This window comes from Protopterus annectens, chromosome 2.part1, assembly GCF_019279795.1.
Source record: "Protopterus annectens isolate FY-2018-M chromosome 2.part1, PAN1.0, whole genome shotgun sequence".
NCBI lineage: Eukaryota > Metazoa > Chordata > Ceratodontiformes > Protopteridae > Protopterus > Protopterus annectens.
Genome location: NC_056729.1, coordinates 728207022 through 728226316, shown reverse-complemented (window position 1 = coordinate 728226316; position 19295 = coordinate 728207022). Strand labels below are relative to the sequence as shown.

General features: G+C 41.2%; 1 protein-coding gene across 4 annotated transcripts in view; it reads right to left on the bottom strand.

Moving 5' to 3' along the window:
- The window catches only part of GRIA2 (glutamate ionotropic receptor AMPA type subunit 2), a 1022901-nt gene that overhangs the window by 232982 nt on the left and 770624 nt on the right, over positions 1–19295 (bottom strand). For all 4 annotated transcript variants that reach the window (XM_044062451.1, XM_044062449.1, XM_044062448.1 and 1 more), the window contains exon 8: positions 8026–8130. In XM_044062451.1, the coding sequence (XP_043918386.1) occupies positions 8026–8130 (105 nt within the window). The remainder of the gene's footprint in view (positions 1–8025; positions 8131–19295) is intronic.

Genomic DNA, 19295 nt, shown 5'->3' with positions numbered 1-19295 from the left:
TAGCACAGGAAAATAATTTTCTTGGGTGGCGAAAGCCAGGGTACCTTTTGGCTAGGCTCATATAGGCCCTAGGGCCAATAGCCTAGTACCTACCTATGAACCTATGAACCTATAAGGAAGGACAGCCTGGAATGCTTGCAACTCTAAGCACTGCCCTCAATTCTAGGACATTGATGTGCAAATTGGCCTCCTAAGGGGACCAAGTTCCTCAAACAGTCTTTCCCAGAAAATGTCTCCCACCCTATCTGGGAAGTGTCCATGGCCACTACAGCTTTGAGCTGAGAGGGGGAAAAGGGATGACCCCATAGACTCTCTTCTGGTTTCATCCACCAAGTTAAATCCTTTTTGCAGCAATATATTATCAAGACTGGATGGGACATAGGGTGTATTAGAAGTAACTATTCTGACACCAAGAGCCATTGAAGAAGCCTCATGTGATACCTTGCTAGGGGACTAACATTATCATTGCTGTCATGGTTCCTAGAGCTTGTAGTATCAGATGAGCAGGAACTTTGTTTTGGCAAAAGATTACTTGAACTTATGATCTTAGCTTCAACAGCCTGTGGAGAGGAAGGAAGGCTACACAGGATACTGTATTTAATCTTGCTACGATGAGCTCCAGATCCTGCGTGGGAGTCAATTGTGACTTTTCTTTGTTGACTGAAATGCCTAGTATTTCAGCAAGATGTAGAACAAAGTCTATGGTGTAAAGCAGTAGATGGCTGGAGGGGACAGTGAAGAGCCAGTCATCCAGATATAGAAACACCCGGAATCCCTGTAGTCTCAAATGAGCTGCTATGACCGCCATGCATTTGGTGAGCACCCTGAGGGCTGTGGTGAGACCAAAGGGCAGCACTTGGAAGTGGTAGTAACTGGCTCCTAGCCAGAAGCAGAGATATCTTCTGGAGCACTTGTCCATCTTTATGTGGTAATACACATCCTGAAGATCTATAGAGCACATCCAATTGTCCTTCTCTAGACAGGGAAGGATAGACTGAACAGTGACCATCCAGAACTTTGTCTGTTATACAAATTTGTTTAACAGGCTGAGATCCAGGACTGGTCTCCAATACCTTGTCCTTTTTGGCACTAAAAAGAATCTTGAATAGAATCCGGATCCTATTTGGTCTGGTGGGACTACTTGGATGACTCTTTTTTGAAGCAGCTTTCAAATCTCTACTGCTGATAGGGCCCTCTGACTAGGTCGAACATTGAGGATTCGCTTTTGGGATTTTGGCAAGAGATTTAAGGGAATGTAATAACCTGGTAATTCTTTTCTGCATCCAGGTATCCAAGGTTAGTGTAAGCCAGGCTGAATGGTGCAAAGAAAATCTTCCCCCGACTGCCTTCAGGGGTAATCAGACCTCCATTCAGGAGCATTGATGGGGTTGTCCAGAAAAGGAATCTCTGGAGCCCTGGTTATGGAGACTCCCTCTGCCATGGGCAGGGGACGTCTTCCAGAAGAGTTTCCCCCTCTGCCCCGGGGGGAAAAGTCACCACGTGTGTCCTGAAAAGGCCCTCGGGTCTTCTTGAACTACATTTTTCCACTCCTCTGATTCCTGGAGTAAGGTCATTGTGGAATGGAAAAATGAACGCCCACAGCAGAAAGGGTCTTTCGTCTTTTTAACACCTGGCCAGTGTGTCTCTGACTTTCGGTAAAACAAAGAAGTACCATCAACAGGAGCATTGATAAAGGAAGACTTAATGGGTTTCATAAAATCACACAAGCGCATCCAGGCATGACACTTAATGGCAACGCCTGTACCTGCTGCTCTAGACATCCCTTTGGCTGTATGAGCGATAAGCCACATGGACGAATTTGAGATCGAAACCAGGGAGGCAAGCTGAGAGGCAACCTTATCTCGAACCCCATCAGACACTGCTCCAGCAAGGGTGTCTGAGAGCTCAGTTATAAGATCCATTTGGAGTCTAGTAAAGTGTGCCAAGAAATTCAAGAACTGAATAACGAAGGTCGTTGAAACAAAGACCCATTTCCCAAATCTGTCCATCATCCGAGACTCTCGGTTAGGAGGATGGACAGTTGAACTCTCCTCTACGAGTTCCTTTTTAGTGGCTGCTGCTACCACCATGGCATCTACTGCTAGACCTTTAGTCAATGGGGCTGATCTTCTGGGGCTGAAATAATCTTATCTGGTCTCTGGGGAATAGACTCTATGGAGTCAGGAGCCTTCCACACTTACTGAACAATCAACTTAACTGGGTCGTCAGTGGGCAGGGTGACCCAAGAAGTAGAAGGGCGGGCACAAAAAGCCTGCAAGAACACAGATTCTTTGGAGGATGCATTTGAGGGCTTCCAGTCACCCCTCTGTTTTAATATTTCCAGGATGTCTCCAAAAGAGACATCTTCTGGGGTTGACCATGGGGGCCCTTCCCCTTCATCGTAATCTCTGTCTTCAGTGACTGATTCTTCTGGAGAATCTGGGTGCTTCCTCTTGCACATCCCTTAAGGGGTTGCTCCTCAGGTGGAGATTTTGAGGAGGACTCCAGTGAGGGGGGACCCTTAACCGGGGTGTCTTGCAGCTCTTGTGCCCGCTGTCCAGACATATCAGATTGCGACAGCCGTGAACCAGAGGAAATGAAAATATGGCATTTTGACGAGGATAGAACCAACTGGAAGCCTGCTGAGCTCAAAGCTCTCTCCATAATCTGGAAGGTAGGCCCAACTGAAGCAGGATGAGAGTCTGGAACTGAGAAAGATAACCTTGTAACTGGGGTCACACCCTGCTCCGACAAGCCTCCACCCAGACCAGGAGCTGAGAAAGGGCTCGAAACTGCATGGCCCCAAGAGCCATAGACAGTACCATTGAAACAACCAGAACTAGTCCAAGGATCTCAGAATGAACAGCTAAACCATGGTCCCAGGTGTGTTATGGATCTGAAGGAGCCAAAGACCACAGAGTCGAGTCCGGTACAGATGTGAGGTTCACATTCAGCACAGAGGTAGCTGGTACCGGGAGTGTCAAAGTAGAGGGCTCCAAATCCTGAAAAGAGGTTGAAGGAGGATAAATTGGTGGAGTCCTTGGAGAATAAGCCTCAGCTCTGAGTGGGAGAGAGGTTTGTGAAGGTACAGGGAGGCCTCTGGCTGCCAAAAGCTGGTCCACCAATCTAATTACGTCCAATTCTGAGAGACACACAGAGGAACATATTGACATTCACTAAGGGGACTCAGGTCTATCCAGAAAAGGGCTTGGTTGTTGATCCAAAAAAGGGTCTACTAAAGGGTAATATCTAGTCCTGGGAATAATTGTTGGGTCGATTTTTCAGCACCATAGGCTGTTGTATGGAAGGGGAATGTGGAACCGAATGAGGGGATAGTGGTGGTTGTGCAGAAACTATTGTCGGTACCAAAGAGGTCATCAGCGCTGAAGCAATGGTCAGTGCTGAAGAGGTTTGTGTCGGATCAATGACTGATGGCACCAATATGGATTTAGTTGTTTTTGGTGCCGTGGGTGATGATACTATCACTTTTGGTACTTTGGCTTTCAGTTCCAAAGAACTCGTCTGAACCTGCAATTTTTGGGACATTGCTTCATGTGCAGTAGGGGAGGTCAGCACAGACTGGCTTCTTTTGTTCATATCTAGCTTTGGAGATTTTGAAGTCTCTTCCTTTGATAGGCCTTCAGTAAAGGCACTTTTCAGCAAACCTTTTAAGAATAGCTTATTGCACCTCTCTGCTAAAGTACGAGGGCTAAAGCGCTGACAAATATTACAAGTTATGTCCAAGTCAGGGGCACCCAAACAGTACATGCAAGAAAGATGCCCATCAGAACTGAGCATCTTTCTGCTACAGCCTTACACTGCTTGAAGCCAGATGTCCCCTTTTGTTTCTCTGACATATCAAAAAACAGTTGGGTCACACACACACACACACACACACACACACACACACACACACACACACACACGCACACACATACACACACACTCACGTACAAAAAGAGAGGAAAAGAAGAAAGGAGTTGTTTTTGTTTTTTTGTTTTGTTTTTTTTTACAGACATACCAACAATGGTATAGAAAAAAATACTCAAACAGGTAAAAGGATAAAGGGAAAAGGATACCAATAATGGAATCAAAGACTACCAATGGTTATAAGGAAAGGGAGGAGGCCTGTTACCAACGATGGTAATAAGAATTACTGTAAGGTAAAAAAGGATTGGGTAGAAATAATCAGAAAGCAGTCACACACTCAAAATGAGGTAGCAAAACTATCCAGTAAGAGAAATAACAGAGAAATAATAGAATTTTAATCAAATGTTGTTAGACACAACAATGAAAATAAAAATTTTAAAGCACTTAGCTGACAGCATCAGCTGACACGTCCAATTTTCTACATGACAAATGAGATCTGAGGTAATGGGAAGAGAGGCATTGTGGGTACAGCCTTAGCATGAGAGTTTTTGGCTGGTTCAAGCTATGTATAACAGCCGAGTCAGTTCCGAGAGGTCGGAACTGAACCCATCAGTCAAGAATGAATGAAGATTGACAACATCAGGTTGTTAACATCTTGTAAGGAAACTATATCCTAATATGTGACACTTCAAAAGAAATGGTGTTACCAATAAACCATACAAACAGAGCATGTACTTCAGACATTGCTGTCAATATCCAGTATGAAGTCAATAATCTGTGTGACTGAGTGCACAGAATAGAGGAATGCCTCCAAACAATGCAGCTTTATACATATTTGTTTTTCATGTATGCAAATCAGGTCAGAAGGCATGAATGCTTATCGATCTCTTTATTTTGCTACTGTGCAGCTGTGGCATTAGGTACAGCCTAATGCTTATGCTCCGCTATGACAGTTCGTAGGTGCAAGCTCATGCAGGGGTGGTGTGTGAATATGTGTATTGCTCAACACTGCAGTTCCATTTTGCACATCCCATGATTCAGAAACACTTAAGTATGATTTATAGGCTACCATTTTGTTTGTCATGAAAATGACACCATTTTCTGAGGATATTCAAAAGAATAGAAGATTCTGTTGGTACACACCAAAAACTGCTGGCATGGTGTGTGAAGGCAGCAAGATTATGCTTTTATCTCCTTCGCAGCATGTTTGGATGGAAACTAATGGAAACCTGTGATGGTGTCTTTAGGAAATGAATGACTGTTATGACCTAGATGAGGAAGTTTCGGAGTCACAGGCATATCCAGGATGGGGGAACAGGGGAACAGTGTAAGCATCATTATCATCACTTGTGTGAAGGAACACTGAAGCCCTTCATGCTTGCCCTGAATGGTCCTTTAGTTTTATTTTCTAGTTATTATGTTTGACAGTGCTCTTTGTACTGGCAGGTATTTATCAAGGTCACTACATAAGTGCAAGCTCCTGTGTAGAATATCACTGTTAGGAGGAGGCTGTATTGGCACTTAATGGGGTATGTGGACTCCATCTGTTGTGGGTATATACTGCATACCTTATGGGGTGGGTTTATGCTGCACGATTCCATGATGTCTACACACTATCTCATGTGTCTGCATATGTAACTTGACAATATTCGGTGTCACTATGCTGACAGATGGATAGGGACACATCAGCCTGCAGCCCGGCTCTCATAGTAAATGTATATATATATATATATATATATATATATATATATATATATATATATATATATATATATATATATATATATATATTTATATATTTATATATATATATATATAGGACTATGAATTGTTATTCCGGCATCTTACTTTACACCTCTCACAGTTCTCTGATATGTCTGTTCTCTTCCAGAACTAGCACACTGACACAGTAACTTTATCTCCCTCTGTAAGAGAATGCTGGAGATGTTAGTGGCCAATCACAGTCAGTACTACTCACGTATACATGCAACCATTGTCAGGATAGACTCACTTATGACTTCAGGCCTAGATGACAGATTTGCCTACCACGGCCATGCTGATGCTGTTATTGAGGAGTGTGACAGCAGTAAGGTTGGGACTGTCTCATTTAGGGAGGGGTCATAGCCCCTCACTGGCAGACAGCTAGCAGCATGGCCTGATGTGGCCCACCTGCAGCTGAAGCACCTGATGGAGGCTGTGGTTGAGAGAGAGTGGGCAGTTATATTATCTGAATGGAGATACTTCTGCAGCAGATTGTGGAATCACTCCATCAGCAGCCCCATCCTGCCAGAGGAAGATGTGGCCCATAAAACTGGCCAATCTGCTCCATTATCCAGTGATGATTCACACAAATTTTGCTATAAGCTGCAACAGCAGGTTGTTTGAATCTGCTTGACCACCACCATTCTCCCAGCCAGGTGTGTTCTCTTCCTCTTTTGTCACAACCCATATCATATCTATTGTGCAGACCTACCCATTTGTATTTGCCCGGCCTCCGTCTGTCTATATCCATCCCACATCTCCCCATCTAAATGTTTGCCCATCCATCCTTGTTTATAGTGGTGTTTTCAGTGTTGTTTACATGTCAAACTTCCCCTAACAACTCTCTTTCTTCCCTTTTTTACCTTATAACATTCTCCTCTTCGCATTGCCGCCTCACAGCAAGAGGTTCTCCTGTTCAATTCTCGGCTGGAGCGCCTTCTGTGTGGAGTCTGCATGTCCTCCCCATGGTCGAGTGACATTTAAAGACATGCAGGTAGGTGCGTGCATGAACGGGTGTGCCTTCTTTGAAGGTTGGGCGTCAGGCTGGCAACTCGGCACCGTAAAAAATTCACTGCCAATTATTAGCAAACCGGAGCTCCACAGTGGAGACCCCTAACCGGGAAAAGCCGAGACATTAGTTTTAACATTCTCCCTCTTCCCTTCTCTTAATATAAAGAAAAAAGGGTCCTGACAGTTTAAAATGTTTCTGCTTCCCCCCAATTTGCACATTCCTACAGATTTTCTCTTCTATGTGCCCCCCTACTTGCCAGCTACTCATTTGCCTTCTCATGTGTGCATTTGACAGGTGTCTCTATATGTGGATGCCACAGCACTACAGTTGTAAAACCAAACTACTATATATGTCTATACTCATTTTTTCTATCCTGCTGAAGTACACACAACAGACCTACTACATGGAGTCCTTTAGTACTGAGATGCATCCATCTGTGAATTCATGTCCTTATAGGTTCATAAATAAGTACTGGGCTAGCTGTTTGTCTGGGCTATTTTAAGCCTAACCAATTTCCCTTTCAAAGGTGAGAATCAAAACTTGTGCTTTGTATCCTTGAGGTAAACACCAAAACTATTATACCAGCCCCAAAGAATCTGTGCCCTTGATTTGAACCTTGCAGCAGTTGTCTTCATTCTGTAAACTCACCTCACTTATACGCTGTGCCACAGAGAAAGTTCTCTTAGATGTCACAAAATGAAGTGTTCAGCCACCCAGTGCATTATGTCTCATACTGTAATAGCTGAATTTCACTTGCACAGTTTTGTTTGCTTGCACAGTTGTTTTGCTGCCTGTTTCTGTACCCTGAAGCACAGCTACATGTCCAGAAGTACTGCCTGTCTTGGCTTTCATGTGTAATAACTACACATGGTGTTGCATAGCACTGGAACTCTTGCATGGAAGTGACATCTATGTAAATCCCAGTCATGATTTAGTTTGTATTGGCATAGTGAATTACTTGTTTTGTAATACTATTTGAATCAAAGTCAAAATGGGAGGAAAGGTCTTAAGTCCCTCTATGAAAAATACTGCATCTATTAGTATGCGCACTTAATGACTATGAAAGTTTGCTTCTTTAGTACACAAAATTTGTTGAAGTTGCACAGGATGAGCAAAATGACAATCTGTCTTTTAGTTAATGAGGCAATATGCAATTAATAAACACATTAGACTGAATTCAAGTACAGCCTGCTGTCGCCTGAAATAAACTGCTGATCACGAAAGAAAAGCAAGTGTATTTATTTTTTTATTTTTTGAATGTGAAGTGTTTGCATGTTTTGCATAATAGTCCATTGTGTTACAAGTAAAGCCTATAAACATATGAGAGCTACCCACACTAAAACAGTAATAGTTCAAAAGATGACATCAAATACTGAACTTACCTTTCTAGGCCCAGTGCTTTTGAGCTCCATTACGTTTACTGTGTAATTAACTCTCTTTCCATGTTGATCAAACTGAATGTTTCCACTTAGGCCATCTACATGTACCTGTCCATGAAAGACAAATATGTCAGTTATCTAACTTAAAATGCTGTAATATATACATGATACATCTTGAAATGTTTATGCTAGTGTAGGTTCTTACCTAGTTTTCCTAGCTTACTTAAACAGTGTAAATAATTCAGTAATCATTACAACTAATTCTTCATAAAGGAAAAGGCACATTAATTTGAAGTTAGGTATTACAGAGATCTAAACACTAACTTTAGGCTTGAACATTACTAAGCAGATAGCCAAAAAGAATCATAATCTATTTTGGTTCAATATTTATTGAGTTGCTTATTTACTTAAGCAGACATCAATTAAAGCTGCACGGTTCACACAGCCTGGTATACAGTGTCATGTCACTACTTTTAAAGTAATCAGTAGAGAAGCAGTCTTGTAAAGTCTTATTCTGTGATCACGCAAACACTGGATACTACTAGCAAACAAGTTGTCAAATATAATTAATATCAGTCTGATATAATCTATATCCAGAAGTTACAGTTACATCCTGCAAGAACTTCCAAACTCTTTTCATGTGGACAAAGACATTTAACAGCTTGGAGGCTGAAATGATGTTTTGTAAGAAAGAAGATATCTCGCTCTCACAGACTAAATATTTTAGTAATTGTAATTACAAAATGTGTTCACCACCAACTTATGCCTTTCTTAACTCAAAATCAACTCCTAACACCCACTCAACACGGCTTCAGCCCCGGCCACTGCACCATAACTGCCCTACTATCCTTCCTAGAAACAATCAATCGAGCCCGAGATTCTGGACTACTAGTATCCACAGTACTCCTAGATCTCTCTAAAGCATTTGACAACATTTCCCACAAACACTTTCTCTTTCATCTCACCAACCTTAATCTCTCCCCTAATACACTATCCTGGTTCTCCAGTTACCTATCAGACAGATCTCAAGCTGTCAGATGGAAGAACTCTACCTCCTCCTTCTTATCAACACCCACCAGCGTTGCCCAGCAGTCCATCCTCAGACCCATGCTTTTCAACATCTTCATTAATAACCTTCACAATGTCATCCCTGACACAACAGTTATCCAATACGCTGATGACTCAACTTTAGTCTAACCTTCCTGAACTACTGACTAAAACCCAAATAACAGTTTCTACCACTGAGAACTGGATGCACCAAAACGATCTCTCTCTCTCAACTCAAATAAATCTAAAATACTACTTTTCCCTCCCTCCAGGGCTTTCTCTTATGACAAAAATGCTTTCAAAGTCCTAAGCTAAACCAACACTGCTATAGAAGTGGTCCCTTTTGCAAAACATCTTGGCATTACTATAGATGAACACCTTAAATTCGATATCCACATACAACAAAACATAAAGAAAACCCACCAAATGTTAGGTATGCTCTATAGGAATAACCTCTTTCTCTAGAACTCCTCTAGGCATACCTTGGCAACTACCTACCTTCTACCTTCTTTACTATATGGAGCCCCTCTTCTAACTAATCTGTCTTCTTCCAACACCTCAAAACTTGAAATTTGCTATAATAAGATCTCTAAATTTGCAACTAAATCCAAAACCTCTACTCACCACTGCCTTACCCTACAATCACTGAACTGGCTAGAACTCTTTAACCACCTAGACTATCTTCAACTAACCACCGCTCACAAATTAATATTCTGCCCAGATAAATGCCCAGCCTTAACAAACATCCTTCCCCCATACTTCCCAAACAGATCTCTGTGATCTGAACTCCAAAATTTAATTTCTATCCGCAAACCCAAATGACCTGCTGGCCAGCTTCTCTTCTCTTTCTCTTTAGATAAGAAATGGAACTCTCTCCCTCCTTCACTTAGGACTATACCAAACTCAGAAACCTTCAAGACCCAACTTTTCTCATACCTGTCATCCAAACGGAAATGTTCCTGTTTACACCCTACCTAAATTTAAGGGAATTCCCCAATGAGCTCTTCATACTGCTTGTTCCACTCTTCCCTCAAACTAATATTTCTATTCTCCTAAAATAGACTTAAGCTGACAGTCACTGATTAAGCAATTCTCTCACATGACTCCAAGTATGTAAATACTGTAAATATCACAGTATTTCTATTGTCTGCACAGCAAGTTTTTACCTTACTTAATTAAAACATGTGCATGCAAACTACCCCCCCCTTCTAATGTAAAAACACAAGAAACCTCAGATCTTTATTTTACAGACAGTTGATCATGCTGCGCTGAATAGAAATACCTGTAAACTGTGTTCTCTTTGTTTGTTTGTGTCTTTCGGCTTTTCCCGGTTAGGGGGTCGCCACAGCGGAACTCCGGTCCGCTAATGATTGGTAGTTGATTTTTACGTGCCGAGTTACCAGCCCTGACGCACAACCTTCAACGAAGGTATGCCCATTCATGCATGTCTCCACGCAGAAGACGCTCTAGCTGAGAGTAAACTGTGTTCTCTATTATCTGTTAACTGTGTTTTATGATGTACATTTTATGCAATTGCATTTCCTTACTGTATGAATTTTATACATGTATTTTACCTTTAACATTATGTAACCATTATTGTATTGCTTATGGAGCTTTTCTCCCCGGGCCTCCACTGAAAATGGGCACATTCTGGCCCAGTGGACTTCCCCGGTAATCAAACTGAAAATAAATAAATAAAATAAATAAATAATTGTGTATTCTTCTTCTTCTTCTTCATAAAGCACTCTAATTTATTTATATTTTACATTAATGCAAAGAAAGGCAAATGCCAAATGCAAACAGCAATAATAAAAATTAATTTCATTGTATGTATAAAATGTATCTGTTATTGGACAGTAAGATATCAATAAAACATGACTGTAAATTGCAAAAAGTCACACACATTTGTCCTGTAATGAAGCAAAATATTCTCAATAGAACAAATCACCTCATTAGCAATATCCTTTGTCATAGAAGAAGTACAATAACTTTGGGGCAAGAACAGACTAAAAACAGAATATAGCTAGACTAGTCCAAGTAGTAGACAAAGACCGCATTGATGCCACTTTAGGAAACTGCAGGTGCTATTCATAGTTATTGCACTGAAGTGTAGAAGGAGGCTGAGCTGGCAGTACCTAGCACAACTGAGACATGATTCACAGACACCAGTTGCGTTTAACAGCATTGATTTTATAGGTTCATAGGCTGTTACTAGGCTAATGACCATTAGGGTCCTTACAAGCTTAGATGCACACCCCAAACTATTTGGGTCCCAAGTATCATATGTATCATATGGGGGGTGCATGTCAGTAGGCAGGAAGCTAAGGATATGCAGGGGGGGGGTGTTAGGATAACACTTTTCTTATTGACAACCCTGTCCATAAGAGACATGAGGGTCAGACCAGGGGTAAATTTATGATTTCCCATCCAACTGTCAAGGTTTTGTTTGAACAGGGTCAGGTATGAAGTCTGCTTTACATGGACTGAGAGTCTATTCCATAGTTTGGGATCCTTTGGAGCACATATCTGTCTCTCCAGCACATTCTGTTTATATAACAAGCAAAGTTCAGATCCCTGGATCTAGTGTTTCTGGTGCTGTTTGTTTAGCACATGTGCAACAGATCCATCAGGGCTAGGTCTGAAGAAGCACTGTAAGCCAGGCAAGATCACCTCTCAGCAGACTGTAGGGAACTGAATACACAGACAGAGTTTTTAGGCAATCAGTGTAGGATAGGGAATTCATGCCCTGAATTCTCCTGGTGAGAAACATTTGTGGGTGTTCCAACTGTTGAATGTGTCTGGTTAGATACATGCCAAAGGGGGCATTATATTCAATGATAAGTCTGGCAAGGGAAAAGTAGAGTGGTACTATAACTTCCTTGGACCTGGATGCTATACCCTTACCTATAAGTTGGGTAACATAAAATGATTTTTTTTTTTTATCTTAGCTACATGTTGGTCAAAGACCAGATTGCTCTCTATGTTCACCGATCCCTAACTACAGGGTCAACTATCAGGGGTGTTTTATTGATGGAGTAATTAACATGAGTTGACAGTTTCCCAAAGGACATTATAATGCATTTTTGGGCAATGAGTTTTAGGCCATAGCTTTAGCACCAATCATTTGTCTGTGTTAAACCCACATGCAGGATGTTTGCATCTTGGGAGGAATCTGTAATAGCTCCCAGTTTACAGTCATCTGTGAACTTGGTGAGCCAGAGGCCTTTAATGTTAGTCTTGACTTCGAAGAAGTAGATGCTGAACAGGAGTGGGCCCAGCACGGAGCTGTGGTGAACTCCACCGGTGACAGATGTCTTTGGAGAGGTGGTCTCACCAATCCAGATATCTTAGGTCCTATCTGTGAGCCAACCGGCAATCCAGTGAGTTATGTAAGGATGTACTCCTATGCCAGACAGCTTGTCAACAATGCCTGAGAGGGGTACTGTATTAAATGCCTTAGCCATGTCAAGATACACAGTATGCACTATTTTACCAAAGTCTATTGCCATAGAAACCCTCTCAAAGAAGTCTATGAGGTTATGTAGGTATGATATTCTCTTAACAAAGCCAAATTAGGATTTTTCCTGTGTCTGTAGGTTGCCAGTGTCCTTGTTTATCATTCCCATGATAATTCATTACATGCTTTTGCAAATTAGGCTTGTTAGATTGATGGGTCTGTAGTTCCTCAGGTTGGTTAATGGACTGCCCTTGTGGAGAGGAATGACTGTTGTGGTTGTGGTCCTCCATTCACTTGCAATGTAGTTTGTTTCAAGGCTGTAGTTGAAGAGTGCCTTAAGTGGTCCTGATATGCATTAGACTGTTCATGAGGCAACAGTGGATGTTGTTGAGACCCATGGAGGTGATATTCTTGGCTTTAGCAAGTGCTGCCAGTATCAGGTCCCTGCTGATAGCTGAGGGAAATATGTTGGACAGAATTTCACCTGGTGGAGCTGGGGGGTGGTGAAGCTTAAGCTGAATTTATCAGTCAAGGGATTTGCTATGTCACTCTGATCATTGTAGGTGGTAATATTCAACACAAGTTCAGCACAATGTTGTATGTTACCTCTAAGGTTCTGGACGTAGCTGGAGAAGGCCTTCCCATTGTCCTTATCCAGTGAGGATATTCTGACCTCATAGTTGGCCTTGTAGAACTTAATTACATTGCTTACTGTCTTGTTTAGTTGCATAAGAGAGCATTTGTCTTTAAGGGATTTGTTTTTCTTGATTTTGGCCATGAAATTTCTTCTTTTATTACATACCCTCTTTAGGTGAGGATTCCACCACTGCTTTTTTTTTAGTATTTGTTGTATTTCATCATCAGATGAAGTCCCGGGACAAAAGCACTCAATACTTGGTTGGTCATTCATTAAAAGTGGGTTTTATCATTTGGACTCTCATTATATTTTTTATGTATTTTTTGGTTCAGTTGGCGACATTACGGCACCTTGGAATTGTTGTTTAGCCTGGAAAGATCTTTGTCAAACAAAGATATAATGAGATGTAAATTAGGAGTATGTTCATAGGTTCATAGGTTCATAGGTTGGTACTAGGCTATCGGCCCTAGGGGCTATGCAAGCCTAGCCATAACAATTTCCTGGATATTTCTTCCCACAATATTTACTTCTCTGGACCCCTGTCTAGCAGGGTGACTGACATGATCCCCGGGGTGAATTTCCTATCTACCATCCAATCATCAGGGTTCCTTTTGAAGAGAGCCAATGAGGTGCTCTGCTTGACATGTATGGGCAGTCTATTCAAGAGTATGGGGAGGCTCTGGGTCAGGAACCTATCCCTCCAGCATGTTTTATTCATTGTGATGACAAGGTTTAGATCCCTGGAGCATGTGGCTCTGAGGGATTGGGATTTCTTTAAGTGGAGCATGTCCAACAGCTCATGGTTTGACATGGCCTTGTATGTTAAGCAGAGATTGCCTCTGAGTAGACTATATGCCACAGAGTATAGCTGGAGTTTTTTTAGATGGTCAGCATATGGCATCTGCTTTAGGCCTGTGATTCTTTTAGTGAGGTATTTCTGTGGCCTTTCCAGTTGTTGCAGATGTCTTGAGAGGTACATACCAAATGAGGCATTATACTCTATAATGGGTCTAATGAGGGATGAGTACAGTGGGACAATGACCACCTTTTTTCTGGATGAAAACCCCTTAGTGATGAGGTGTGCCACATAGAAGGATTTCCTGACTGTTGTGGCAATGTGGTTATCGAAAGTGAGACCACTGTCCACCTGTGTCCCTATGTCTCTCATCACACTTTCGATGTTTAGTATCCTGCCACCTATGGGATAATTCATGGGTACACGTTTTTTTCCAAAGGGGATAACTATACATTTCTTGGCATTAAGCTTGAGCCCATGGCTCTGGCACCAGGCATCTGTTTCTGTAAGGCCCTTCTGTAGAATATCCACATCATTTGTGGATTCAATAATGGCTCCCAGTTTGCAGTCATCTGCGAACTTTGTTAGCCAGAGTCCCTTAGTGTTGGCCTGTACTTCAGAGAAGTAGATGCCCAACAAGAGTGGTCCCAGAACTGAACCCTGAGGTACTCCACTTGTCACTTGTCTGGAGCTGGATTTGGAGTCGGCTACTTTTACAGTCTGGGTTCTGTCAGTAAGCCAGATGGCAACCCATTGAGTGATGTAGAAATTTATGCCCAGCTTAGTAAATTTATCTATGATTCCAGAGTGGGAGGATGGTGTCGAAGGCCTTGGCAAGGTCCAGATAGGCTGTGTGGACTGCCTTACCCTCGTCCACAGCTCTGGAGACTGATTCGAAGAAATCAATCAGATTCAGGAGACAAGATCAGCCCTTCACAAACCCAAACTGGGTGGGGGTCCAGTGTTTGAAGGTTGCCAATGTCTTTGTTTATAAGTTCCATGATAATGTGTTCCATTCCCTTGCAGATAAGGCTTGTCAGACTGATGGGATGGTAGTTCCCAGGATCCAAGGCGGATCCTCCCTTGTGGAGCGGGATAACAGTAGCTGTGCACCACTCAGTGGGCACGAAGCCTGAGGTGAGGCTATGATTAAAATCTGGGACTATGTTATACTGATTAGAAGCCCTTCCTACTTTACTGGATTCACAGTCGCTTTTTTTATGCCCTCCTGCACCTTATACAGGAGGTTCATAGGTTCATAGGTTGGTACTAAGCTATCGGCCCTAGGGCCTATACAAGCCTAGCCATAACAATTCCCTGGATATTTCTTCCCACAAGATTTACTTCCCTGGACCCCTGTCTAGCAGGGCAACTGACATGATCCCCGGGGTGAATTTCCTATCTCCCATCCAATCAACAAGGTTCCTTTTGAAGAGGGCCAAGGAGGCTCTCTGCTTGACATGTATGGGCAGTCTATTCCAGAGTATGGGGAGTCAGGAACCTATCCCTCCAGCATGTTTTGTTCATTGTGATGACAAGGTTTAGATACCTGGAGCATGTGGCTTTGAGGGATTGGGATTTCTTTAAGTGTAGCATGTCCAACAGCTCAGGGTTTGACATGGCCTTGTATGTATGGCATGGAGAAATTACTGCAGTGCCTTTCCTATCTACTTTTCAGTTAGCGAAACTACATAAGTTTGTTGCTAGCTTACCTATTTCCCATGCTTAACACCCAAGATAGATGAGATATAGGAAAGATTTGTCTCATCTGCAGATTTCTTATATGTCAGCAATAGAAATGATGCTTTTTGTTACGAGTCCAACGTGTCAACATCAACATATGTCAGTTTTGAGAGGTAAGTGATACAACTGCTAGTTATATCAGAAGGGTTTCAATGTGGAGAAAACAGTGCCGAATTTCAATACTAAGAATGGGTTTTGTCAATTTTTGTTTGGTATTCTCTGCTGTCTGTTCTTTACATTCCAAGTAGCCTTCTGTGAAAGTGGACTGATTGAGGAGTACTGCCCTCCTGTTACTGATGTGCCATACTCAATTTCCCTTATTTCTCATTTACAGCAGTACTCTCAGACAATGACTGACTCAAAGCCTAATCTGTCTCTGCTTGTTTGGCCCCCTGTTTCCAACAAGGTTTTTCTCATATGTCCCCAGTATCCATAAAATGTGATTCTCCTTGTGACTGAAGATGTTTCTTCTGTATTTTGCTTCCTGCTGTTGCATCATGCTGTAAAATTTAATTAAATGTTGTAACAAAAATGACAAACTGACACCTGTCATCCTTCTGTGAAAGTTTTAATAAATGTGGATATTGAATGGCTCTGTATTAGACATACACCTTGTAGCACTAGCTCTGACTTGTGGGTTTCTATGTTCTGTTCCTACTGCCTGTGTTGTGCTGGCCTCTGCTACAGGAGTAGGAAATATGCATGTATATGTGTGCTAGTGAGTAAGGTAATGCATTTCATTCATTATTTGAAATAACCTGCTCCTATACCCATTCATCTGAAAGCAGTAAGCATTCCAACAGATGTAGGAAGCAGTAAAAATGCCACTTTACACATTTCCCAATCATGTTATTAATAAGTAGTGAAAAAGTCTTAAACCTCATGCCTTACCCATAAAGTAGGAATACTGTTCATCAGTTGTCAATGAAACATGGTGATTTCTGCCTTTTCCAACTCATTTATCCTTATCACTGCTACTCAACGATGATTTTAATTCAGTAGTGCTATACGTGGTCTAGCAGTGCCAAGGACAGATATACAGAGGCCAAAATGGAGGTTTAGGAAAACTGGCATAACTTGGGGCTGAGATACGAAAGCTTGCCTCCATATGAAGCTTAAAATGGCCATCTGGTGCCACATACCCAATAGCAGGTACTGAAATTGTAGAGATAATTTATATAGACAAATATTTCTGTATTCCACTACCTGTTTTTAATTTATATCTCATCCTGTTGCAATTCCACCTTTTCTCCAATTAGATCTCCTCAGACATTATCTAATTCATTGTTCCAATCATTCACCCTACATTTACTTACTACTCTTTCCACTCTTCTGTCCTCTCCAGCAACTTTTTTATTGCCCTTACTACTCCATCTTTGAAAGTCACTCCCTTCCTTTCTGCTCTGTTCATAAAGTCTGCTGGATATTACATTAGCTAAGGTTATTCTGCCTTGCTTTTGGCATAGTAATGTCCTCCACCATCCATATACACCATATTTATAACTGTCTTGTTACTATAATATTGTATGTTATGTTTTGGGAGGAAGACATATTAGAGTGAGACCTACTCAATGACAATTAACACGTTTCATACCCTCTCTGAAAGGATATGAGTCCTATTCTTTGACTGGTCATCATTCATTGAGCTTATGAAATCATGGACCACAGGAAACAGTCTTACCCACAGGATTTAGACTGTTTCTCTTTCTTTGTGACTGTGCAATCTTGATGTTAGTATGCTTTAGTAATAGGAGGTAAGCGATGTAGGCCTTCATGGAAAGGGTACAGGGGTCTTTTACCCACACAAAAATACTTTAATCACTGCTTTTTCATTGCTTTTCTTGTGCATGCTGTTTGTGTGAGATGGAATGGAACACACACACACACACACACACACACACACACACACACACACACACACACACACACACACACACACACACACACACACTCTCTCTCTCTCTCTCTCTCTCAAATATTAGAATAGTGCTGCATGAAAACATACAGCCTAAACTGGAATTTGCATTTATGCATACACGACTTATGTCATGTGACATTGATTTGTCAGTGCTAAATATAATGCACTGATGCATGTGCTTCCACTGGCAAAATACAATGTTATGTCTTGCACAACCCATCCATCAGATATACCTGTCTATTGTGTAGGCCACCTGTATAAATTAAAATTGTGAAAACCATGTGCTTTGACTCGCAGTCTTTCCAAAAGATTCTGATTTTCTTTAAAACCAGCAGTGATAGACATTAATCTTGGGTTGACTAACTACCTCAAAATTAAAGAAGGTGTCATATTAGATGTGGGTTATCTAAATCAAAAAGCCCCACCAACCACAGCACAGGACATTGTTATTCTCAGCAAATGGCTCTCATCTCGTAAAGGAACACATTGGCCAGCCAGTAGTCAGCTTTAGGAGGAATGAATGGGCAGTTTCTCTCTGAGGGAAAATCTTGATGGTTATCATAGTGTTGACTAACCAAAAAATGAAAAAAAGCAGCATCAGAATATAGATTGGAATAAAATATAAACAGAAGAAGTAATCAGTGTGACACCTGATAACATTAAGAATTAAATGGTGAACACTGCAAACACTAATAGCTGTACCTGACAAATTGTATATTGACAGAAATGGTGAAATACCTCCCTGAAAAGCCCACAGCTGGAGAATAATATCAGTGTGATTTTTTACAACAAAACTGCTGAAATGTATGAATGCTATTTCAGAGTCAGCAGCTTGAAGGAAAAGGAACAGAAGTCTATTCAATTTGCTTTTCATCTATAGGTCTGTATTTTCCCCCAGTTCTAGATATGCCCAACTTCTACCAAACGTCTGAAATCTTTTGGCTGCATCCTTCTGTCCTTCTGACAGTGATACAATATTTAATTTGACTGGGTGTTATAACCAGCAAAAATTTTCCATGAGCTTTTGTTTGTCAGCATTCCATCTGCTCAGATAATGGCAACCGATGTTTTAGTAATAGCTATGTAACAACTGACTAGCATTACCAAATATTTTTTAAGATGAGCCTAATTTTTGTTTATATTTTCTAAATATTAAACTACCTGCTGTGCCATTATTTTAGTGATAATAGCAGATTAGTGCTTCATACCATATTGCATTTCTCTATATATCATTTTCCTGTAGAAACCACAGTGGCTTACAAACTATAGAATACTACAGAAACATAAGTAAATGTTTTGTGCAGGATAGTAAGCAGTACTTATATGGTTTACGTGGGAGTTCTTGATACTACTGTCAAGTCACTCTTAAAGCTTGCTGTAACAATGCCAAGCTTTCTACAGGCAGTGATGCACTGCTATTACACATATTACATTTGCAACAAACCTAACACAGTCTACATAAGTAAATGATATGGAATAACAGACAATAAAAAGTCTATGAAAAACCTGTTGTTAGCTAGAGAACCAAAATGGGCAAAAAACAAAAAAATGACTACTGTAAAGTAATAAAAAGTAATAAGCTACTTAAAGCAAGAATGTTGTATTGATTCCTATCAGACAAAAATGATTCCATTAAATCAACTAAGTTTAAAAAGCAAATAAATGGAGGACAGTT